Source organism: Urocitellus parryii, chromosome 3 (genome assembly GCF_045843805.1).
Source record: "Urocitellus parryii isolate mUroPar1 chromosome 3, mUroPar1.hap1, whole genome shotgun sequence".
Lineage (NCBI taxonomy): Eukaryota > Metazoa > Chordata > Mammalia > Rodentia > Sciuridae > Urocitellus > Urocitellus parryii.
Genome location: NC_135533.1, coordinates 101,054,290 through 101,080,538, shown reverse-complemented (window position 1 = coordinate 101,080,538; position 26,249 = coordinate 101,054,290). Strand labels below are relative to the sequence as shown.

The 26,249-nt window shown below is 40.9% G+C and overlaps 1 protein-coding gene across 6 annotated transcripts in view; it reads right to left on the bottom strand.

Annotated features, from left to right (window-relative positions):
- Positions 1–26,249, bottom strand: part of Ccm2 (CCM2 scaffold protein) — a 62,969-nt gene that overhangs the window by 34,658 nt on the left and 2,062 nt on the right. For 2 of the 6 annotated variants that reach the window (XM_077796798.1, XM_026399456.2), the window contains exon 2: positions 325–498. The exons of 1 other annotated variant lie outside the window; for it this stretch is intronic. In XM_077796798.1, coding sequence (XP_077652924.1) covers positions 325–498 — 174 coding nt within the window. Of the gene's footprint in view, positions 1–324; positions 499–8,583; positions 8,787–26,249 lie in introns of those variants that run through there. 3 more of the 6 variants (XM_026399455.2, XM_026399457.2, XM_026399458.2) reach the window with 3 other exon arrangements.

Below are 26,249 nucleotides of genomic sequence, written 5' to 3'. Positions count from 1 at the left end.
ACCATGTCCAGCACTCAATCAAATAACTCTTGTCATCTGCAAACTAGAGGAGATGTGGAATTTCTCCCAGCTCTTCAACCCTCTTCTGGTAGAGCAGGTCAAGCTGCCCAAATGGCTGGGCCTTCAAGAGAGAGGACATATCATACTACTGCATAAAAAAACAAACTTTGGTCAGGGACAAGAATTTGGGTTTTGGGTTTTCTTATTAGACACATCAGCACAGAAAGGGCAGTGAGTGGGGTGTGGGCTAAGGCACTATGTAGAGGTAGATGCCTCATCATCTCAGTGTTTGGCAGGTGCGCCCTGTGGCCCATGGCGACTTACCTTTACCTCCTTCTCAATATAGTCGCTCAGCAGTCTGTCTGGCTCGACGCGCTCGGGTAATGACAGCACCACAGTGTGCAGAGGGCGCCTCTCTGTCACCTTCTCATGGGCTTTCTTATCTCTACTCTTTTCACCTTTTAGGAATACTCGTTTAAATGGCGACACAATTCCAGGCTGCAGGCAGAAATGGCAATGATTGGAGTTCATTATTCACAAATGCTTTGTGTTGTACCTGTGGCTAACAAACAGAAGTAGCCAAAACCATTACCACTATCCCCATGCAAACAGGGGTTGATGATGGCCAGGCTAGTGAGAAAGGACAAAGAATACATAGCCTGAGGGATTGGGCTCCGTGGCCAGCTCACAGGCCCAGGTGGGCCAAGAAGCCACATGGGCTGCGTGGAGGGCTCTATTCACTACAATACACAGAAGGCGAGTAACCTTGGCTGTTGAGAAGAAGAAGAGACAGAGGGAAGAGTTTCCCCAGAAGACAAAACATACATGGCTCCAACTCCTCCAAACTCTGCTGAGCAACTTCATGTCAGAGAACTCTGTGTAGGCAAGTAGGAAGGATGGCCAGGTGTGAGCAACAAGGAACCATCTCAGCAGCCAAGGTGGAGCAGTCTACAGAAGTTCATTTCTTTCATGGTGCTGGGACTGAACCCAGGAGCACTCTACCACTGAATTACATGTCCAGCCCTTTTTTTTTTTTTTTCCCCAGATAGGATCTCAGTAAGTTGCTAAGGGTCTCACTAAATTGCTGAGACTGGCCTTGAACTTGTGATCCTCCTATCTTAGTTTCCCAAGTTGCCGGGATTATAGGCATGCACAACCACACCCAGCTGAAGCTCATTTTTTAATGCAGCATGTGCTGCTTCTGCAATCCCTTCCCTCTGGCAGGGCCTCCAGGCTTCAGGGGCAGACAACTAGACACCTGATCATGCTGGTTGGTCCCTCACTAAGCAATCTCACACTCTGTTAGGCACCTCATGAAAGTTCTGAAAAATAATCCTATAATCAAAGTGAATTCAGAGAGAGAGAGTGAAAGAGAATGAAAGCAAACCTAGCCTAAGAAACGCCAGGATAGGGCCTGGCACCTCCTGATCATTGACACCATGAGGAAGCAATCCCAAGTTCTGCTAAGAGATGGCGCTGCAGTCCCTGAACATAAACCCAGAGAAAACAAGACACTGAGTGCTACCTCAGCAGCAAAATGTCACAAATGCAGGCAAAGACACCAAGTGACCTTTGCAAGAGACAATGACATCACTGCCTTTTTCTCAGTGATCTGACAGACATCTTAGCGAGGAGATTCAGCTGCTTCTACGGCTCGCCTACCCAGACGGGGTGACAGTGCTCAGACAGCAGCTGGGTCCACACAGCAGGCCCAGCTTAGACCTTCTCTTATTCCCAAATACAGTAACAAACAAAATTTATGAGTTATCAGATACTTTAAAAGCTTTCACTTCTCTCCCCTGCAATATGGAAAATCCAGCCACACACAAAATCCAACACAGAGTGGTGTCACAGAACCTGTGGTCCCATAGAACACCTTGTCAACTACCAATTTCATAGACATCACAGCTGAGGGTACAACTCTGTGATCACTTCCAATAAAGGCAAAATTTTATGGTCCAGCAGCTTCCTGCAGTTACCCCCATAGTCAGGCTGGGGTCAGACCCTACCTGGCATGGACCCTCCCCACCTCCTACCAGCACACTCTGCTCTCTAGCATTAGAAAAAAAAAAAAATCAATAAACAAGCAAAGTCCACCCATCCTCACATAATAGGCCCAAAAATCTTCCCTGACTCTGCTGCCTTCTGACAGTGGAGACAGCTTTTCCCGTCCCTCACCTTTACTGCTGACCCTTCAAATCCATGGCCTTTTGATGTTGGGTTTTATTACATTCATTGAAACAGAAATCAGAAATCCTGTTCAACAAAAATAAAACAATGGGGGCTGGGGTTGTGGCTCAGTGGTAGAGTGCTTGCCTGGCATGCTTGAGGCACTGAGTTCGATCCTTAGCACCACATAAATGTAAAATAAAGATATTGGCTCAGGTTGTCGCTCAGAGGTAGAGTGCTTGCCTAGCATGTGTGAGACACTGGGTTTGATTCTCAGCACCACATAAAAATAAAGGTACTGTGTCCACCTACAACTAAAAAATAATAATTAAGAAAATAAAGATATTGTGTCCACTTAAGACTAAAAAATAAATATTTAAAAATAAATAAATAAATAAAACGATGAGAGAAGAGTTGGCGTTGGAGCTGTCCACTCACTCTGCTATCATGCCTATCCTCACCCCCACCCCAAGGTTTCCTACATCTCAAGGACCCTTTGCTACCAGTAGATAGACAAGTTCCTCAGGCTGGAGGCTTGACCTCCACTCTGGCATGATGGTCTTGGCTGCATAGTTTCCTGAGCAAACTGATTATCTGAACTCTCACCATCTCTAAAATGAGTTTATGATCCTCAGTCTGTGAGCAGACTATGAAATAATTTACAAAATCCGCTGAGCACACATCTGATACACTGTGAACAAGCAAAATATATGTCAAGTTATTTTATGACTGTTTTTACTCTTGACAATATATTATAAATTCATCTCACAGGTACAGTGGTACACACCTATCCCAGAGATTTGGGAGGCTAAGGCAGAAGGATCACAAGTTTGAGGCCAGCTTAAGCAACTCAGTGAAGCCCTATCTCAAAATTAAAAAATTAAAAGGGCTGGTATGTAGCTTGGTGAAAAAGCATCACTGTATTCAATGCCCAGTACCATTCAAATATACACCTTCTTGCATACATAAATTCATCTCTTCTTCAACATCTATCATTATAAAAATAGTGCCAAAGCCTCAGACTGTCTTCTACACCTCATGACCAGACTAGAAAATAAAACTGGGCCTGGCACCCACCTGAGTGCTTTATCCACTCTCCCCATGGGACAAGACTCTGATTCAGATTCAGAGCCCTCTGATCCACTAAAATACTTCCTTTCGTGTCAGCTATTTTGACCCACTCAGCATCTGCCTCCTTGACCTGGAATAGTCAATTGTTGACCTTGACACCCTTTCTTGACCAGTAGCTCTCCCAGAGGTAGCCCCTTAAAATTTCTTGCTGGCACTGGGGAGAAGGTAGAGTAAGATAACTGAAGGTTCCCAGCACCGAGACCAGTGGCACATGCCTGTAATCCCAGAGACTTACTGAGGCAGGAGGATTGCAACTTTGAAACCAGCCCTAGCAACTCAGGGAGGCCCTAAGCAACTTAGTGAGACCCTGTCTCAAAATTTATTTATTTATTTTTTTAATTAAAAGGGTTCAGAATATAGCTCAGTGGTAAAACACCCCCGGATCCAATTTCTAGTACCAGAAAAAGAAAGAAGGACCCCACAGCAGGTAACAGCTGGGGCTGGATGATGTGTGTACAGAGCTCCATTTTCTATGCTCTGTACTGTTTTCACCTTTGAAATATTTATATTTGAAAAGGATGAATATGATTGTTGCCTCTCACTGTTTATACGTAAACTGGAACAAGATATAAAAGCATATAAAGTTAAAAGAACCAATATCCTTAGAAGACAACCCTCTCTAAGACAAATAACAGAACAGATGGAAAAGGGTTCTGGAAAAGCTGGCAGGATGCTAGTTCTGAGCTGCCACATTCACACTCTACAACAGCTGCCCCTGGGGTACCTTTCAGACTTTTCTCTTCAGACCCTTCACAAGTTTGTACTTTGGGCCTCAGGAGGAGTTTTGATAAGTGGTGGATGGGAGCAGGTGGCATTTGGACCAGGCAGTCTCAATGTGGGGTTCTCAAGGGAGAAGGGTGAGAAACAGTCACCTGTGATTTGTCAAATCAGATTTTTACTGAGGGGAAACTGTAAGCTGGATATGACCCCCCACATTTGGTGATGTAATTTTAGCAATGCAAAAATCATGTTTCATCAGCCCCACCAAAAACAACTGTGATTTCCTCACTACTGACACCATCCTCGGTGACCAGATGGCACATGAATTACTCTTCACATGTGTTACACTTAACCACTAGTTTCTCCTTCTAGTTCTTATGATGTACATAGCCTAGCCCTGAGGTTTACGGATATACAAAGGCATGTGGCCCATAAACCTGTGTCTCTATAGAGTTCATGGTCTCACACTGGCCAGTGGAAAATAGGTATCCCTAAAACATTTCTTCCTGTGACCCCACAGAATTCCCTCCTCTCAGTAGCTTACTATGGCTGAGCACTGGCTCCAGCAGGCAAGCAGTTCAGCTTGGTGGGCCTGTCCTCCAGAAGCTGCCTGCTATCAAACTCACTACTAATCCACACATGGGAACAAGAGGAACCCATTCTAAGACGAAGACTTGCTAAGATAGCCCTCTAACCAAGAAGCCCTCACCACACCTTACAGGTTCTCAAACCACGGGCAACTTATACTGTTATCATAAAAGTAATATACAGTTCATAAAATTAGAATCTACATAAAGAATTAATCTACACTAGGAAGGACCCCAGGGCCCTGTCCTGCAGTCCCAACACTAAAGAAAGACCCTCTGCAATTAGGCAGTGATACAACCATTGGGAGCATCTTTCAGAACCCCTGCAGGACAAGAAAACCATGTACAACCCCTGTAGATACCCTCTATGGATGCCCCCATGAATGACTTACTGCCCAGGGGTCTGTTCTTCCCTAGTTGAGCCCAACTCTGTCACCACTGCCCCTGGCACTTTCATCTCTGCCCCAGAGCCTACACAGGACTGGAGAACAATAAATGCTGGTGGTGACCCTTCATTTAGTGTTTATACCAGGCTAGGCAACCAGGGAGGCACCACAGATGGAAGAGGGATAGTTCCTACCCTCAAGGGTATCACAGTTAGGCAGGAGAAATATTACCAAAACAGAGTAACAGAATTTAAATCCATGACAAAAATAGCCAGTAAATGCTGAAGACACACAGCAGGCCCCAAATATGTGCCATAATGCTAAACCACCCTGTTTTTGTTTTTTACTGGATAGATGAGTCTTCCTAGATTGTGGACTGTTGAAACTATTTAGTAATGAAACACACCAAGCACATCTGCCACAACTTCACTGTCTTTAGCACAGAATGAAGGGTAGCTGCTGCTCTGGTGGAAGAGAATTAGCACTTTTGCATTGGCCCAGTTCTCTCTCAGCCATGGGGAACAGGCAAGAGGAACAAGAAGCACTGTAAGGGAGTACTCTGCTATTTCAGCAACAAAACAGAACAAGACGGCATCTCAGATTTTTTAACTAAAGCTGCTTTTGAACATGAAAATTGTGGTTAAAAATTAAACTGATAAATAATTTAGAATATTCTGATGTACAGAATCAAGATTCCAATAACCTATCATGGGTTCCCCCACCCTTTTTTTTTTGTACAAGGGATTGAACCAGGGGCACTTTACCAGTGAGCCACATCCCCCAGGCCTTTTTTAATTTTGTATTTTGAGACAGGGACAGGGCCCTGCTAAGTTGCTAAAGGCCTCGCTATATTCTGAGGCTGGCCTCAAACTTTCAATCTTCCTTCCTCAGTCTCCAAAGTCCCTGGGATTACATTCACCTTCTCACTGAAATGTTCTACAGATCCAAAGTTTAAAAAGTCTAGCAACCATCAATCTTCATTCAACAAGTGTTTTATTGAGTATGCATGTTCATCACCACCAAAATGATCTATCATCTTTGACCTCAAGAAATCAAAAGACCCAACTGGCCCCCAGAAGAGCAGGGGGTTGAGTGAGTGTCTCTTCCATGAGTGGAGTCCCAACACAGGATGACACTATTGGCCTAAGTCTTTTCTGAAGAAACGGAGGCTATAGGGTTGAAAGGGCCGCCAGAGCCCAAGGTACAGAACAGGGAGGAGTGAACCTAGCTCTGAGTTTCTGTGCAGCATCGTATAGACATCCATGTGGAATATACACTACCTCAGATAACTATGTGGAACTTTCTAGACTCACTCTGAAAAGGCCCCAGATCCTTGCAATATTGTACTATTTGCCATGTTAAACTTAAAACAGCTCTTAAAGTTGGAAATCTTGGAGCTGGGGAATACTCTACTACTCAGTGGTAGAGTATTTTCCTGGTAAGTGCAAGACCCTGTTTTTGATCCCCAGCAACACACACAAAGTTGGAAACCCAAAATATATTTCTTAGTTTAAATGTTCTACAGATTCCAAACTAGGGCTGGGGTTGTGGCTCGGCCTTAGAGCGCTCGCCTAGCACATGCGAGGCCCTGGGTTCTATCCTCAGCACCACATAAAAATAAATAAGTAAAACTTTTTAAAAATAATAAAAATAAAAATAAAAACCAAAACTAAAACTCCCTCTGGCCTGTATAGAACATTACATAATGAACATGCTCTCTCATGACCTGTGTCCACTATGGGTCTTGAGTTTCATCAAGTAGGAAGATCAATCTAATGGTCCACTTGGGTGAAAAGATTCTGAAGGACTGAGGTTACCACACAATTTCTCAGATATTAACTTCTAAATCAGAGCATCTGTTTATTCATGTACAGTAAGAAATATATCCTGTAAAAGAACCAGCAAAAGCCAGGTGTGATGTCACACATCAGTAATCTCAGTGATTCCACAGGCTGAGGCAAGAAAATTACAAGTTCTGGGCTAGCCTCAGCAACTTAGCAAGGCACTAAGCAACTCAGCAAGACCCTGACTCAAAATAAAAAATAAAAGGGGCTGGAGATATGGCTCAGTCGTAGAGCACCCCTGGGTTCAATCCCCTGTACTGATCAATTAATGAATGAACGAAAGAATTAGCATACCTAGACTTATGAGACAGTGGCCTCTGCTCTGGGAACAAAGTAAACAGTACAGCCATACATGCTACTTGCATCCCCAGTACAAAACGTAAGCTCAGCAAGTAATTCTGGGAAAAGTGCTAACAAATATAAGAAGGAAGAAAGTAAGAAAACCAAGATGCATGGGGTACCTCATACATTTTCACATGTGTATCTGATTTAATCCTCACGATAAACTATAAGGTAGGTCTTACCTTGCTAATAAAACAAGACTGACTCTGAACAAAGACACTTATTATTAAAATAAAAGACCCAGCATCTGCTAGAGTCCAACCTTAAGCAGAGTCTCACGACGGTTTGCCACACACCAGACACTGCTATTAACAGTGAAGGAGCCATCATTCCTTTCCCCAGAATGCCCCCAGTCTAAGAGGCAGACAAACTCCAACTACCCAGTAATGACCAGGCCTGGCAAGGATAAGGGAGAGTGACTAGAAGAGGCACCAACCTCAGTGTGTAGGGTCAGAAAACTGCTCAGGGTACCCCTGCTTCAACAAAAACCAGAAGCACAATTATGTCCAGATGAACAATGAGAGGCTATGTCCCTATACATCCAAGCCTGCACTTCTCATATATCATACACTGCCCTAGGTCTATGTGTATTGGAGGCTATGACAAATTTTCTTTTGCAAACTCTGTAACAGAGAGCTCCCTCTGCCAATCCTGCCCTGCAAAACTGCCTATCTAAACTGGAAACAACTCCCAGCACTCACTGTAGTGCCCCTAGATAGGTTCAATTTCTTTTAAGAAAATTGAGTAGTCTTATGCCTGATGGAAAAAGGACCTTTCCCTGGTACTACACATGTCTAATAATGAGCACAACATTGCCTGTATGTGTCCCCATCTCAGGACTTGGCCAAGTTTAGAGAATCAGATCTCTGCCCACTGCTGCCGGTTTGCTCTGGTGGCAAATGCATATGCACCTTAATGCCCATAGGCTGCCATAGCCAATGGACTGAAATCCACACTAGTACACAGCTATGGTCCCACTATGGGCCTATGGAAAAAATTCCAGGCACAAGTCTCTCCAGGTTTGGATGCTATCAATTTCTTGACCGTTTTCCTTTACCATTGTTCAACTCAGATCTTGGGACTCAACTGACTACAAATCCACAGGAAAATTACTTTTCCCTCAAAGACAGAAAAACCATGGCCTCATTCCTAAGTAAAAATGAATGAGTGTAACAACCTCTACTCTCCAGTTGGATGGGATGGCTCCTCATTTCCAGGCACACACACTGTTGACTGCCCTCCAGCCAAAGAAGCTGATAAATGAACCCTCCACCCCAATGTCCCAGAGTAGAGGTCAGAGGACAGGACATCCTGAACAAGCCTTGAGAAATGGCATAAATGCCACCCACAAGGGCCCCACACAATTGTTCTAGGCGGCTCCTTCCACACTGGATTTGAACCTACCTCATTCTCCATGGAATACCCCGTTGGAGACTCAGTTTGAGGAGCAATTTCTTTGGAGGAATTCTGGTTCCTCACCTTCTGGTGCATTCTCTACTCTCTCTTGAACTTGTAGAAAAATATGGTCAGATGTTAGCCCTCCCTCTGAAAAAAAACATGAGCAAGCAGGAAGACCAGAAACCACAGCTTCCTTCTGCAAAGCCCACTGCACTTGTTTACAGTTTTTAAAAAGCGGGCAGCATCCAGAATGTTGATAAAATTCAAGAGGGCTGCATGAACAAAAAGACACAAAATGAACAAATAAATATTTTCCCACTACTCACAGCAAGCAAATCCCACAAGCAGCACCCCCTGCATTTCTGTAGGATCCCATGCAGTCAACTAAGGGATGCTATTTTGGACGTCTGACCTTTCAGAAGTTTTGATGCTAAAGTTAAAAATCAGAGAGAAAACACTGCTAGGCTTGCATGCTATTGGTGAAAACCCAGGGCCCTAAACTCATGGAAGGGTAGAGACATGGACAAGGCTGTCTCAGACATGCTTTTTTTCACCACTTGCTCTAAGGCAAGCAAGACCTTTCTGGGGAAAGGTGCATTTCCAAGTGGGGCTTGGGCAAGGCACATGTGGCTAGAAGGCACTCAGCCTGCAAATGCCTCTACCTGCCTCCAGGATTAGCAAGTTGAGTCACCAATTTGAAACTAAGTAGTGTGTGTCCACCAGCAACTTTGCCTTGAGTTCTTTAAATTTCCTAATATAGAAAAGGAGAAGTTGGACTTATTGGTGCTGAGGTTCCTTATAGAATATTTCAGAATGACTTGCAAATAGAAAAACTACTTAATTAATCTTCTGGCTAATTAGAGTGACTACAGATCACTCACAGATCAACATGTAAACCAAATAATTAAAATACAGATGCTCCTCCCAACAAGTTTCCAATAAACACATCACAAATTGAAAATACCATAAGCTGAAAATGCATTTAATACACCTATCCTGATAAACATCCTAGCTTAGCCTAGCCTACCTTAAACGTGCTTAGAACATTCAAATCAGCCAAGCAAAGTGGCTCACACCTAAAATTCCAACTACACAGGAGGCTGAAGCAGGAGGATCTCCATTTCCTCTACTTAGATAGACACTGTCTCAAAAATAAAATTTTAAAAAGTCTGGGGATGTAGCTCAGGAGTAAATCATTAGCCTAACATGTGTGAGGCCCTGGATTCAGTCTTTACACATCAAAAACAGAACACTTGGGCTGGGGTTGTGACTCAGTGGTAGAGTGTTTGCCTCACATGTGTGAAGCATTGGGTTCAATTCTCAGCACCGCATATAAATAAATAAATCAACTAAAAATTTTTAAAAAACCAGAACACTTAACTCAGCCTAGAATAGGTAAAATTATCTAACACAAAACCTATTTTATATATACAGGGACACAGCCACAATTCACAACAGCTAAATTGTGGAACCAACCTATATACCCTTCAGTAGATGAATGGATAAAGAAAATGTGGTATATATACCCAATGGAATATTATTCAGCAATAAAAGAGAATAAAATCATGACATTCGAAAGTAAATGGATGCAGCTGGAGAATATAATGCTAAGTGAAATTAGCCAATCCCAAAAAACCAAATGCTGAATGTTTTCTCTGATATAAGGAGGCTGATTCATAGTGGGGTTGGGAGGGGGAGCATGGGAGGGTTGGACGAACTCTAGATAGGGAAAAGGAATGGGAGAAGAAGGGAGAGGGCACAGGGGTAGGAAAGATGGAGGAATGAGATGGACATTATTACCCTAAGTACATGTATGAGAATACAAATGGTGTGAATACACTTTATATACAACCAAAGATTTGAAAAATTGTGCTGTATATGTGTAATATGAATTGTAATGCATTCTGCTATCATATATAACAAATAAGAATTTTTTAAAAACCCTATTTTATAATAAAGTGGTGAACATCTCATCCTAGGCAAATAGTCCCACCGCTGACCTACATCTCCAGCTCCCTTCATCTAATTTTTAATAACTATCCTTTTCTTTTTAATTTTAAATTTCTAATTATATAAAATCATCACAAGGTTTCAAAGTAAAAGTACATACAAATATGCACTCGGGCTGGGGTTGTGGCTCAGTGGTAAAGCGCTTGCCTAGCATGTATGAGGCACTAGGTTCGATCCTCAGCACCACATAAAAATAAATAAAGGTTTGTTTTTTTTTTTAAAAGAATGTTTTAAAAAAATATGCATTCACAGATGTTTCTCTTCCATCCCTATTCCTTTTCTATACCCTCTCAATATTAACCATTTTAATTAGTATCTATTTATCTTTTCATCATTTCCTTTTGGGCCTATAAGTAAATATGTATATTACATATATATGTATTCAAGTTTTCTTTTTTATGCACAACATAGTCTAATAATAACACCCATATCAACATACAGAGATTTTCCTCATTCTTTTTCTATCTGCATAATATACAATTCAATCAATTTCCATGGTTATGGAGGTTGAAAAGTCCCATTACCTGCCATTTGCAAGTTGGAGATCCAGGAAAGCTGGTAGTATAATTTAGTCTACACCCAAAAGCCTTAAGAAACCAGTTGTCTGGGCTGGGGTTGTGGCTCAGCGGTAGAGCACTCGCCTAGCACAGGCGAGGCCCTGGGTTTGATCCTCAGCACGACATATAAATAAATAAAATAAAGGTATTGTGCCCAGCTACAACTAAAAAATATTAAAAAAAAAAAAAAAGAAACCAGTTGTCATGCCCTCAGAGGCTATCACGTGTATGCCTTTTTTTTTTTTCCCATTCCTTCCTTCCCCACCTTTTTTTTTTTTAATCTCCCCCTGCTGGGAGTTGAACCCAGGGCTTTGCACATGCTAGGCAACACTCTACCACTGAGCTATATCCCCAACCCAATGGCTCAACCTTCCCTTCCCTCCCACTTCCCTTTTCCCTTCCTTTCCTTGCTCTCACGTAATTTATTGAATACTATACTGAAAGTAAAAAACAATGGTTATACAGGTACAACTATGCACCATTATAAAGTAAAAAACTCATTGAGTCAAACCACTGTAGTTAGGGACCATCAGTACAATTTTATTATACTAAATCAAAGTGCTGGCTTTCAACAGTGTTTTACTTATAAAAACCGCAAGTTCACATGGTTCAACTTTATTAACATGTAACAATAAAGTTTATTATTTCTTGGTTCCAAAAAGACTGGTTGCCTGGCAATATTACCCAAAGTTCTCTATAGGTTTAATTCAATGCCAATCAAAATCCCAAGGGCATTTCTTGTAGAAATAGATAAAGCAATTATGAAATTCATATGGAAAAACAAAAGACCCAGAATAGCAAAAGCAATTCTAAGCAGGAAATGTGAGTCAGGCAGTATAGCGATACCAGATTTCGAACTATACTACAGAGCAATAGTAACAAAAACAGCATGGTACTGGTACCAAAACAGGCGGGTGGACCAATGGTACAGAATAGAGGACACAGAGACCAATCCACAAAATTACAACTATCTTATATTTGATAAAGGGGCTAAAAGCATGCAATGGAGAAAGGATAGCATCTTCAACAAATGGTGATGGGAAAACTGGAAATCCATATGCAACAAAATGAAACTGAATCCCTTTCTCTCGCCATGCACAAAAGTTAACTCAAAATGGATCAAGGAGCTTGATATCAAATCAGAGACTCTGCGTCTGATAGAAGAAAAAGTTGGCTCCGATCTACATATTGTTGGGTCAGGCTCCAAATTCCTTAATAGGACACCCATAGCACAAGGGTTAATAACTAGAATCAACAAATGGGACTTACTCAAACTAAAAAGTTTTTTCTCAGCAAGAGAAACAATAAGAGAGGTAAATAGGGAGCCTACATCCTGGGAACAAATTTTTACTCCTCACACTTCAGATAGATCCCTAATATCCAGAGTATACAAAGAACTCAAAAAATTAAACAATAAGAAAACAAATAACCCAATCAACAAATGGGCCAAAGACCTGAACAGACACTTCTCAGAGGAGGACATACAGTCAATCAACAAGTACATGAAAAAATGCTCATCATCTCTAGCAGTCAGAGAAATGCAAATCAAACCACCCTAAGATACCATCTCACTCCAGTAAGATTGGCAGCCATTTTGAAGTCAAACAACAACAAGTGCTGGCGAGGATGTGGGGAAAAGAGTACTCTTATACATTGCTGGTGGGACTGCAAATTGGTGCGGCCAATTTGGAAAGCTGTATGGAGATTCCTGGGAAAGCTGGGAATGGAACCACCATTTGACCCAGCTATTGCCCTTCTCGGACTATTCCCTGAAGACCTTAAAAGAGCATACTACAGGGATACTGCCACATCGATGTTCACAGCAGCACAATTCACAATAGCTAGACTGTGGAACCAACCCAGATGCCCTTCAATAGATGAATGGATTAAAAAATTTGGCATTTATACACAATGGAGTATTACGCAGCACTAAAAAATGACAAAATCATGGAATTTGCAGGAAAATGGATGGCATTAGAGCAGATTATGCTAAGTGAAGCTAGCCAATCCCTAAAAAACAAATGCCAAATGTCTTCTTTGATATAAAGAGAGCAACTAAGAACAGAGCAGGGAGGAAGAGCAGGAGGAAAAGACTAACATTAAACAGAGACATGAGGTGGGAGGGAAAGGGAGAGAAAAGGGAAATTGCATGGAAATGGAAGGAGACCCTCACTGTTACACAGAATTACATATAAGTGGTTGTGAGGGGAATGGGGAAAAAACAAGGAGAGAAATGAATTGTAGTAGATGGGGTAGAGAGAGAAGATGGGAGGGGAGGGGAGGGGGGATAGTAGAGGATAGGAAAGGTAGGAGAATACAGCAGTCACTAATATGGCATCATGTAAAAATGTGGATGTGTAACCGATGTGATTCTGCAATCTGTAATTGGGGTAAAAATGGGAGTTCATAACCCACTTGCATCTAATGTATGAAATATGATATGTCAAGAGTTTTGTAATGTTTTGAACAACCAATAAAAAAAAAAAGACTGGTTTCCTCAGAATAATTCTGTTCTTCAGTTACTATCACATATCAAATATGCCACAAATGTAGAAAGCAGTGTAAAATGGGAAAAATAGTCTTAAAGTGAGATTTGTAAGAATAGATACATGGTATTAACTCCCTGTCACTTTACCTTTATTTTTTAATACCTTTATTTTATTTATTTATTTTTATGTGGTGCTGAGAATCGAACCCAGCACCTTGTACATGCTAGGCAAGCATTCTACCACTGAGCCACAACCCCAGCCCCATCACTTTTATCTTTTTAAAACCCAGAGTAGAGTCACAGGATCAGGTTCCTCCTTTCTAAAAGCTGCTTCTACAGAGTATAACCAGGTGACCAGAACCCAGGCAAGAAAGGAAACACAGACACTACTAGGCCCAGTAATCCCACCCCACTGTGGCTACTACAGGGGGCCCCTCCCGGAGAAACAGATACAACTAAAAAGGAAATACATGCTGAGAGTATTCCTTCACTAATAGACATCATCCATCCTTCACAGACACAAATGATTTCCATGATCATCATAAAAGAGAAAGGCCAAAGAGTGAATAGGGAGAGACAGGGCAGGGAAAGACATCTGAGAAGAAACCCCATTCATAAAACAAGAATAGGCCAGCTAAAAAAAGAAAGAACAAGTTATCTTAGAAATTACAAATATAATGGCAAAATAAAAAGTTAATTAGAATAATAAAATGGGTGTAACTAATTGGCTAACCCATTAGTGATGAATTTGAGAAGGAGTTCTAACTTTGAACCTTAATTAAGCAAAATGTCAGGACCCCAAAAGAATTCCTGGGGCTGGGGCTCAGCGGTAGCACACTTGCCTGGCCTGTACTATAACTTTATCACAACAAATTATACTTAATTTTATTATATTCTAAATTCAATAAAAACATTGTGGAAATTTGTTGCCTTAAATCTAAGTTCCTAACTTAATGACACTGATTTTGCCTCATGGCCCAAAAAGCCTAAAATATTTTTCTCTCTGACTTTTTAAACAAGTTTTACCGATCCTATCCTAGAACATAAAGCAAAAATATTAAAAAAATTGAAAGTATGAGAAAAAGTAAGGAACACAGAAGAGTTGGGTCAAGAGTAAGTCTAGCATTCATCCAGGGGGAAAACAAGAGCAAAGACAAAACAAGAATACAAATGTCAGAAGAAACCAATGAGGCCCCATTCTGTGGACAGAAAAAGCCCAATAAGAGGTAGGTTAATGTAAAAGACAAATCCTAGATACTTAGACTAGTTCTCAGAAAATTATAGAACATCAAGATGCAGATGTAGCTCAGTGACAGAGCTGGTATCTGCAAAGCCCTAAGTTCAATCCCCAGCACACCAATGGAGAAAAAAGCCTACAGAATTAAGAGAACTTGGTGGTTGGGCTGGGGATGTGGCTCAAGCAGTAGCGCTCGCCTGACATGCGTGTGGCCAGGTTCAATCCTCAGCACCACATACAAACAAGGATGTTGTGTCCACCAAAAACTAAAAAATATTTTAAAAATTCTCTCTCTTTAAAAAAAAGAGAGAGAGAGAGAACTTGGTGGTTGCAGTGGAGCTTGCCTATAATCCCAGCAGCTTGGGAGGCTGAGCCCTTAAGCAACTCAGTGAGACCCTGTCTCTAAGTAAAATACAAAAAAAGGGCTGGGGATGTGGCTCAGTGGTTAAGTGCCCTAGGCTCAATCCTGGTATTTAAAAAAAAAAAAAAAAATAAGAATTAAGAGATCTCAAAGTTTCCAGTAAGAAAAATGAAAAGATTACCTATAATGGAAGAATACTTCAGCATTAGATGGGTCATGGTAGAAGGAAATGTGGTAATTCCCTTAAAATTCTGAGGGGAAATTGCAGTTAAATACTATACAATTATTTCAATCAATGACAGACCATATATGGGAAAGTGGTCCCAGGAGATTATATAACCTAGTGACATCTAGCCATCTTAGTTTGTATAAGTACAACACTCTATGATGGTCACACAATAAAATCACTTCACGACACATTTCTCAGAATAATTCCCATTGTTAAGTGATGCATGACTTAAACTCAGAATTTTTTTTTTTTTCCAGTACAGGGCATTGAACCCAGAGCCACACACATGTCAAAAAAGCACCCTTGGGGCTGGGCCTGGGGCTCAGCGATAGCACACTTGCCTGGCCTGTGTGAGGCACTGGGTTTGATTCTCAGCACCATGTATGAATAAATAAAATAAAGGTCTATCAAAAACTACAAAAAATAAAAAAATAAAAAGCAGTCTTTAACACTGAGCAACACCCCTAACTATAGAAATTTAATGTAAAGGTAATGTGTCATCTAAGTTGAATACAAAATAGTTATTTTCCCACCTGCAGTGCTTTGGGATCTTAACACCCTAAAAACTTTTTAAAAAATACACTATGGGCGGTGGGGGGGGGGGGCTGGGGTTGTGGCTCAGCGGTAAAGCACTCACCTAGCACATGCGAGGCCCTGGGTTAAATCCTCAGCACCACATAAAATAAATAAATAAATAAAAATAAAGATTTTTAAAAAATACACTATGGGCTGGGGTTGTGGCTAAGTGATAGAGCACTTGCCTAGTATGTGTGAGGCACTGGGTTCAATTCCCAGCACCACATACAAATACATGACTAAAATAAAAGTCCATCAATGTCTAAACAATTTAAAAAAAAATACACTAGAAGCCGGATGCTGTGGTGCACACCTGTAATCCCAGTCTTGGGAGGTTGAGACAGGAGGATCACAAATTCAAAGCCACCTTCAGCAATGGCGAGGCACTTAACAACTCAGTGAGACCCTGTCTCTAAATAAAATACAAAATAGGGCTGGGGATATGGCTCAGTGGTTGAGTGCCTCTGAATTCAATCCCCATTACCAAAAATACACACACAAAAAAAAAAAAAAAAAGGAAGAGAGAAAAATTCACTAGATGGTATATTTCCAAAGAAAAAGGATATAAGAGACAAAAAAAGGTACTTATTCCAACCCAGGAGGCAGAGAAAAGAAATCCCAGTGATAATGACAGTTGTATAACATGCCAATAAAAGAAAATCTTAAAGAAGATCCCGTTATATAAACTACATGATTAAGAGCCCACAAGTTCTTTTATCTCTTTTGGAAAAAAAAAAAAGCAATTTATTAGAAACTCTATGGGAAAAAGTTCGTTTTTAATTTAAAAAAAAAAATCACAATCCCCATGTGAAACATACAATGTGGTCCAATTCTGAACACCTGACAGCACAGACCAACACTCTCCAGTCCTCTACCCATATCTTTTTACCTACATGGTTGATTTCCAGCCCTACTAATGAGCCATGACCTACAGTTTAAAAAACTGCCCAAAGATGTGGCTTCAGCTGGTGCTCTTCAGTGATCTTCACAACCACTATGCATGATGACCAAAGGAGAAACCACCCTTCCTTCTTTTCTTTCCCTCCTTTACTGCTCTTCCTCCTCAGTTTCCTCCCCCTGCTCCTCAACCCTCAGTTCACCCATTCTGCAACCCAAGCTTGTAAAGACCTATGGAACAGAAAAAAAAGATGCCTAAGTGCACCGCATAAGCCTACATGACCCATTTCCCTCTGACACAGCACTTAGTGCTCTCAGTCTCATGGGCACTAAGAGCTCAAGACAGTGAGGAGATCCAAGAAGGCAGCAACAGCTCCCCAAAAAAATTCTTCAAGCAGTGGGTACTAAGCAAGCCTTTGTAACCAATGATACCCAAGTAAGGAGGTCATATATGTAGCCAGGAGCAACGGCACACACTTAATAAAATCCCAGCTACCCCTAGGTTGACACAGGAAGGTCAGACGGTTCAAGTCCAGCCTGGGTAACCTAGTGAGACCCTGTCTCAAAATAAAAAAAATTTTAAAAAAGGTTGGGGATATAGCTCAGTTTTAGAGAACCCCGGGTTCAATTCTCAGTACTATGCACACATACACACAAAAAGATCATATATGCAAACACATGAACACAATCTAAAAGGCTCTTAATAATACTTGTTTCTAGTGGGTAAGACTTTTTCATTGAATATATTTTGCTATTCTTCTGAGATATAGATGTATTCTTTTGTACAAAAAAAATAATTTTAAGTCCACTTTGGAAAATATTCAAAAATTTTAGTAAAAACCATTTCACCCATCATGTTGGGAAACATTTAAAGGTTTGGTAATGTGCTACACAGGCAAAGATATGTGAAGGAAAAAAAACACACACACTCAATATAAATTGCTTTTAATAAAAATCAGGGGCCAGGGTTGTGATCAGTGGTAAAGCACTTGCCTAGCATGTGTGAGGCACTGGGTTCTAGTCTCAGCACCACATAAAAATAAAGGTGTTGAAAAAAAAATCAGTCCTATAATAGACAACAATTTGTTAATATCTCTAAAATTGCAAACATATGCTTTCCCAACAATTGCATTTTTGGGAATTAGCCTTATAGATACACTACACACACAGAAAAGTCTGGTAGAAAGTTAATTGTTTCATTATTTGTTCTTTTTTTTGTCTTTTTTGGAACTGGGGGTCGAACCCAGGGCTTTGCGAATGCAAGGCAGACGCTTTGCCACTGAGCTACATCCCAGCCCTTGTTTCATTATTTGTTAGAGCAAAATGACTACCTAAAAGTTCATAAAACAGCTGCAATTTAAATAAATTATAGTAATCCACAGATAAATGGGGCTGGGGCTGTAGCTCAGTGTCAGAGTGCTTGCCTAGCATGTGTGAGGCACTGGGTTCGATCCTCGGCATCGAATAAAAATAAATAAATGTATTGTGTCCATTTACAACTAAAAATAATTTTTTAAAAAAAGAAAGCTCTCCCAAATATACCATCAAGAAAAATAACCAAAAGAGGTCCCTATTCCTATAATAGAGGAGTAGGCTGTATCAGAATAACCTTCTCACAGAGTGATATTACAGATCCTAGATGAAATATGGAAAACAACCTTCTGAAAGCACTGGAGATAAAATTAAAAAGAAAACTTGACCCTTGAAAGAAGAAAATATCCTTGAACAAGACCCTTTACACTGTTTCACCTATGAAAGTGCTCCCTGGTCAAGAGGTTCAGGGAATTTTAAACAAACAAACAAAACAGCTGCAATTTTATTGACCTGAGGGATTAAGGGAGGATTGGAGACTGCTCAAAAAGCAAGAAATCTAGGAAAGGAGAGAACCACAGAAAGAGGAGGTCCCAGTTTGAATATAAAGCTCTCCTCAAATCTTTGGCTAAACTTTGAACTGTTCAAATAGGGGTGGGATACCAAAGAGTCCAGAAAGAACATAAGAGCTTGGAAGCTGATAAAGCTGAGCAGAGATTTTAGCTGCCCCCACCAACAGGGTAGACAGAGTTGAGTTCATATCCTGCCAAATCAGACAAACTTGATAAATACCTCAAATTGTCCATCTGAAACTCCAAAAGAGTCACTGAACTAAAAAAGTACATCAAGGACTAAGAGATTTACCCTAGGAAAAATATATCAACTATCAAAACTGATGTATTAAGCCAGGCATGGTAGTACACACCTGTCATTCCAGCTATTTGGGAGGCTAAGGGAGGACTGCTAGTTCCAGGCCAGCCTGAGTAACACAGTAAGACCTTATCACAAAAATAAAAATAAAAAGTGGGGAGCAAGGAGTTTCCATGCTGGATTCCATCCCTAGCATCACTAAAAATAAGAGGGGGAGGGAGTATGCTGGGGATATACCTCAGTGGTTATGCACTGGCCTACTAGACTCCAGGTCTTGGGTTCAATCCTCAGAACAACAACAACAAAAAAGCTGATGTAACAAAGCACTATAAAACCGTACCTCCAAAGAACAAAACAGCCCACCACTAATTTAACTTCCTAGTAAACAATTCAACACTATTTAGAAGTCAGAATCCTTACAATCTATCATCCACAATGTCCAACACATAGTAAAAAAAATCACTACAGCTGGGCATGGTGGTGCATGTCTGTAATCCCAGAGGCTCAGGAGGCCGAGGCAGAAGGATCACAGATTCATAGTCGGCCTCAGCAACTTTGCAAAGCTCTAAGCAAATTAGAGAAACCCTGTCTAAAAAATAAGGGCTGGGGATATAGCTCAGCTGGTAGAGTGCTTGCCTTACATGCATAAGGCCCTGGGTTGGATCCCCAACACCACAAAAAAAAATAAATAAATAAAAAATAAGGGTTGGGGATGTGGCTCAGTAGTACCAAGCATCCTTGGGTTCAACCCCTTGTGCCAGCCTCCCCCCACCCCCAAAAAAGCTGTTATATGAAGAAACACAAAAATTTGGCCCAAATTCAAGAGAAAAAAAATGAGTCAGCAAGAGATTCACAAATGTCCCAGATGCTGAAATTATGTGACAAGAACTTTAAAAATAATTTTGATAAATTTGTTAAAGAAACTATAGAAAGTCAGCGTGAGGGCACTCACCTACAGTCCCAACTACTTGTGAGACTGAATAAAGGATTGCTTGAGGCCAGGAGTTTGAGGGCAACCTAGACAACACAACAAGATTCCATCTCTGGGGTGAAAAAATGTCTATAAAAAAAGATAGAAGATACAAGGAATTTCAAGAGAGATGTGGAAACTTTAAAAACATACACACAGAAAGTGTGGTATTACAACAGGCGGTACACACCTATAATCTTAACAACTTGGGAAGATGAGGCAGAAGGATCCCAAGTTCAAGGCCACCATGGGCAACACAGTAAGACCCTGTCTCAAAATAAAATAAAAAGAGACAGAGGTCTAGCTCAGAGGTATAACATTCCTGGTTCAATCCTCAGTACCACAAGAAAACACAAAAAGAAGAATTAAATATAAATCTAAGAATGATAAATAAATTTGTCAAGTTTTGAATTCACAATTGAGATTGACTGATTACATATAACATAAAAAAGAACCAGTGAGCCAGGCACAATTGCAACACACCTGTAATCCTGGCAGCTTCGGAGGCTGAGGCAGGAGGATCACAAGTTCAAGGTTAAATTCAGCAATTTAGCAAGACCCTAAGAAACTTAGTGAGATCCTGTCTCAAAATAAAATAAATTAAATAAATAAACAAGGGATGGAGATAGAGCTCAGTGGTAAACTGCCCCTTGGTTAAATTCCTAATACCCACTGACTCCCACCCCCCCCAAAAAAAGGAAAAGAAAGAACATGAAGACAGAGCAATGCATATAACCTAAATGGAATTACACTAACAAAACACTTAAATAACCAGCAGAGGGATTTAGCTCAGTGAGAGTTGGCCTAGCAGGTGCAAGACCCTGGATTCCATCCCTAGCACTGCCAAAAAACAAAAACAAAAAGCCCATTAAATAACAAGCAGAGCTTCAATAACAAGTGGAACCATGCTGAGCACAGTGGCACATGCCTGTAATCCCAGCAACTCAGAAGGCTGAGCCCTAAGCAATTTAACAAAACTCTTTCTCGAAATTTAAAAACTTTTAAAAAGATTTTTTTTTTTTTTTTTTTTGGTATTGAGGATTGAACTCAGGGGACTCAACCACTAAGCCACAGCCCCAGCCATATTGGGAGGCTTGGTGTACTATGCAACTTTTATTTACATAAAATACTTAATATACCATAAAATATTTCAGCCAGGCACAGTGGTGCATGCCTGTAATCCCAGTGGCTCAGGAGGCTGAGGCAGGAGGATCACAAGTTCAAAGTCAGCCTAGAACAACTCAGTGAGAATTCAACTCAGTGAGAACCCTGTCCCTGAATAAAATACAAAAAAGGCTGGGGATAGTGGTTGAGTGTCCTTGGGTTCAATCTCCAGTACCAAATATATATATTTCAAAAGTCAATCATTTAAATAAAAATAACAATGTACTGTTGGATTTATAATGTTTTTGGAAGTAAAATAAATGTCAGAAATTTCACAAAGAACAGAAGAGAGTATAAACAGAATGATACTACTTATAGGTTCTTACATTGTACAAGAAAGAAAGGACATAACGTTTAATTTATGGCATTCTATGATTTTATGCATGAATATTCTAAACCCTAAAAGAGACACACCTAAAAAGCCAATACCAACGATGTTGGTCACAGTGTTGCACATGTTATCCTATCTACTCTGAGGGCTGAGGCATGAGGATGGTAAGTTCAAAGTCAGCTAGGGCAACTTAACAAGACTGTCTCAAAATAAAAAAGGGCCAAGGGTGTAGCTAACTGGTAGAGAATCACTGAGTTAAATCCCCAGTGACAACTTAACAAGACTGTCTCAAAATAAAAAAGGGCCGAGGGTGTAGCTATCTGGTAGAGTGTCACTGAGTTAAATCCCCAGTACCACAAAAAAAAAAAAAAAAAAAGAGAGAGAGAGAGAGAGAGAGAGAGAGAGAGAAAAGAAAGAATAAAACAGTAACACCACAGGCTTAGGCCGACTAGTTTGCTCACTTTTAGAATTCAACTATTATTTACACCTTCCTGGGTTACAAGATTATACCACCTTAAGCTGCAAACCAAAGCCAAATTCCAACTTCCTACTGTGCTTATTAAACAGGATTATTTTCATTGCACAAATCTAATGCCTGCCATCAAACGCCCTAATTCTTAGTACAATCCAAGCAGAAAACTGTTACCAACCAGGCACACTTGGGAGGAAAAAAGAAAAAGTGTCACATTTTTGGCTCACTGCTAGGAAAAAGTTTCCTGCTTATACCAAAAAAAAAAAAAGTAATTTAAATTTAAATTTAAAAGAAAAAAGAAAAATCTGTGCTGGGGGTGTAGCTCAGTGGTAGAGCATTTGCCTAGCATGCATGAGATCCTGGGTTCAATCCTCAACACCAAAAAAAACAGTATAACCAAATATCTATTGGTTCAACTGACAAATCCAAATGCATACTCCCTGCATTTGCATTATCATTTGAAGAAATGCTGTTTCTTTCAATCTGAGGGATAAGAAAGTCAAGCAGTAGAAAGTACACTGACATAGATCCACCTTCATGACAATGATGTGGTGTCTGTGCAGAAGGCACAGCTGGGCCCACTCCTCCACCACAGATCCCTGAAGACAAAGCCTGTCCTTCACAGTGCCTAGACCCAAAATGCCCTACGAGCTTTCCTGACCACAAAGAGTAGGCTGCAATTTATGGTCCACACGGAATGTGGTATGGCCTTATCTAGGGCAACAACCCAGACCTAGTCCTCCAAACCTGCCCAGGACATTCCTATTTACAAAGTGATCTCAAGAGTTTGCCTCAAAACTTTCTAGGATTGGGTGTGGTGGTACACACCTGTAATCCCAGATACTTAAGAGGCTGAGGCAGGAAGATCAAAAGTTCAAGACCAGCCTCAGCAACTTAGCAAGACCTTGCCTCAAAATAAAACTTTTTATAAAAAGCAAATGTAGAAAATGTTGCTCAGTGGTAAAGTGCCCCTGGGTTCAATCCCCAGTACCAATAAACAATAAAACCTGCTAGAGCTGTCAGGATGAAGTACCACAAACCCAGGACTTCAGTCACAGAGTCACAGAAACTTGTTCTCACAGGCCTAAAGACTAGAATCCCAAGATCAAGCTATAGGCATAGGTGGTTTCTCTTGAAGCCTCTCTTTGGCTTGCAGATGGCATCTTCTATGTCCTCACACGATTGTCCTCCTGTGTATGTATGTGTATTGATTACCACTTCTTAAAATGATACCAGTCAGATTGGATCAGGGCCCATTCTCATGACCTCATTTAAATGTAAGCACATCTTTAAAGATAAGTCTCCCTCTCCAAATACAGTTATCTCCTGAGGTCCTGGAGGTTGAAGCTTTAGCCCATACAGGCAGAGAGCAGGGATAAGGAGAAAGTGTACATAAAACAGACTATACACACATCCACACTATTACTAGTTGGGCTTGGGGACTTCATTTGTACTGGAAGTTTTCATAACAAAAAAAGTTTTCCTTGCTGGGCATGGTGACACACACCTGTAATCCCCGGGGGCTCGGGAGGCTGAGGTAGGACCATTACAAGTTCAAAGCCAGCCTCAGCAAGATCCTGTCTCTAAATAAAAATAAAAAATGGGATGTGGCTCAGTGGTTAAGCATCCCGGGGTTCAATCCCTGGTACCAAAAAAAGTTTTCCTGATCACTTATATCAAAGTCTGCTTCTTCCATCTGTTCTTGGCTCAGCTTCGTGCTCTGAGGCGGCAGGCTGGTCCGAAGCATGTTGATTTCCCCAGTGTCTCTACCTGGCACCAACACTCATCTGATAGATAAAAGAGTGAATAGGTGGATGCCAGACACCTCCAGTGGCAACAAGTGCACATGGACCCAACACCAAAACTCCCCCAATCTCAGTACTTAAAGGCTGTCTCCACCCCTTCTTTGCTTCTGAACTTCATTCCCTGGTCCCCACCTGGAACTGGCTGATGCTTATTCCATGTCTTTCCTAAAACACTGTAGTATCTGTTCTCTCATGATCTCTAATTTTAGGACTAAGTGGCTAGCCTTTCAAAGTGCAATGTTACTAACCTTCTTCTCACAATACTAAGTGTGCCATAGGTACTCAAGTAAATAAAGATGACTAAAATGCTGACAGATTTATGAGATTTAATCTTAGCTGTTTAATCATACTGTCAAGTGACAAAGAGGGGGCACTGCTGACAAAAATGCAGTTACCATAAGCTGGGTGCAGTGGCGCACACCCGTAATCCCAGCAGTTCGGGATGCTGAAAAGTAAATTCAGGGGCTAACTGTGTAGCTCAGTAGTATAGCACTTGTCTAGCACACGGAAGGGTTCAATGCCCAGCACTGGGCGGGAGGAGGAGTGGTCGTCAAGTTCAGGCTGAGGGAGTAGCTCAGCAGTAGAGTATGTACTTAGCATGTGTGAGGTCCTGTGTTCCATCTCCAGCACCAAAATCAAAAGATGAGTGAGTTCAGGCTGGGGGAGTAGCTAAGCAGTAGAATAATTACTTAGCATGAACAAGGTCCTGGGTTCTATCCCCCAGACAAAAAAAAAAAGGTGACTCAGTGGTTAAGCACCCCTGGTTTCAATCCCTGGTACCAAACAAATCAACAAAAGGAAGGTCCTCACCAAATACCAACCCCTTGCTCTTGGACCTACCTCCCAGACTCTAGAACTGTCAGAAATCTATTCTTTATGAAATTACCCAGTACCAATATTGTTATAGAAACCCAAAACAGACTAAGACACAAAGCATGTAGCTATTCCCTCTTTTTAAATTCTGGTTTAAATGAAGCAAATTCAAAAAGTAATTATTACCTCACCTATAAAAACCTCAGACTGGGATATGGCTCAAGCGGTAGTGTGCCTGCCTGGCATGCACGGGGCGCTGGGTTCGATCTTCAGCACCACATAAAAAAATAAAATAAAGATGTTGTATCCACCAAAAACTAAAAAATAAATATTAAAAAATTCTCTCTTTTTAAAAAAAAAAACACCTCAATATGTCTGTCAAATCAGAACTTAATAAAGCATAATACAAACTTTGGGCAAAGGGGAAGAGATGAGGGGATGGTGTATGGGGGCAAGAAAGATGGTGGAATGAGATGGCCATCATTATCCTAGGTACATGTATGAGTGCACATATGGTGCAACAACACATTGCACATCTTGTACAACCAGAGAAAAGTTGTGCTGCAATTGTGTACAATGAATCAAAATGCATTCTGTTGTCATATATGCCTAATTAAAATATATTAACTAATTAAAAAATGCAAAAATCACACCCAACCAAATGAGCAATAATCCCCTATCATCATTTACTAGCCAGTCCTACAATTCTACTTTTTTTTTTTTTTTTTTATGGTGGTGCCAAGGATTGAACCCAAGGCCTTGTGCATGCGAGGCAATACTCTACCAACTAAGCTATATTCCCAGACCCCCAGTCTTACATTTCTAAGAAACTCTTTTTAAATTTAAACAAAAGAAATAAATTCAATCAACACAAAAATATCTAATTTTGTTCAGTTAGAAATCATGGCCATTGGGTGGTGAGTCCTAAGGCCAGAGGCAGCAGAAGCTAGGACTAGCAATAGGGTTAAGGCCAAATGGCAATTTTGGGGGGCTGTGAGCCTCATCTGAATTGAATATAGAAACACACACATCCCAACTTAAGTATACACCTAAGTTTTTTTTGCAAAAAAGAATTACATGTTGATAGTACAGTACCACAATGCAGACTTGACTTCATTGTGTAAATACGGGCCTTATGTTCCAAGCCCCATTATTGGGAATTTCAGTATGAAAAGTACTAGTCACTCTGCAGACAGCAAAACAGGAGAGTAGCTTCCAAGTGGTCACTTCAACTTCAGGGCCCCTACAACTTTAGCACCCAGTGTGTTTCTCTGCCAATCCACTCATTCTTCCATATGCACCCAAAACTGATCCAACTCCCCACAAGCTCCTCCAGGTCTCCTCTTGTACATCCTCATCACCCAGAGGCTTCATAGGACAAAACAGGGATCAACAAATGTTTATTGAATGAACTATAACTGGCTGGTGGTATACAGTTACCATGACCACATGTGCAGGAATAGCTTGAGGAAAGGCAGGGCTATACCTGGGGCCACTTCCATGAAATCCACTTGGTCCATCAGTTCTCTGGCAGCTCACTGATTTCTGTGTCCCAAGAAGAATGGGCATGGTAGAGCAAGC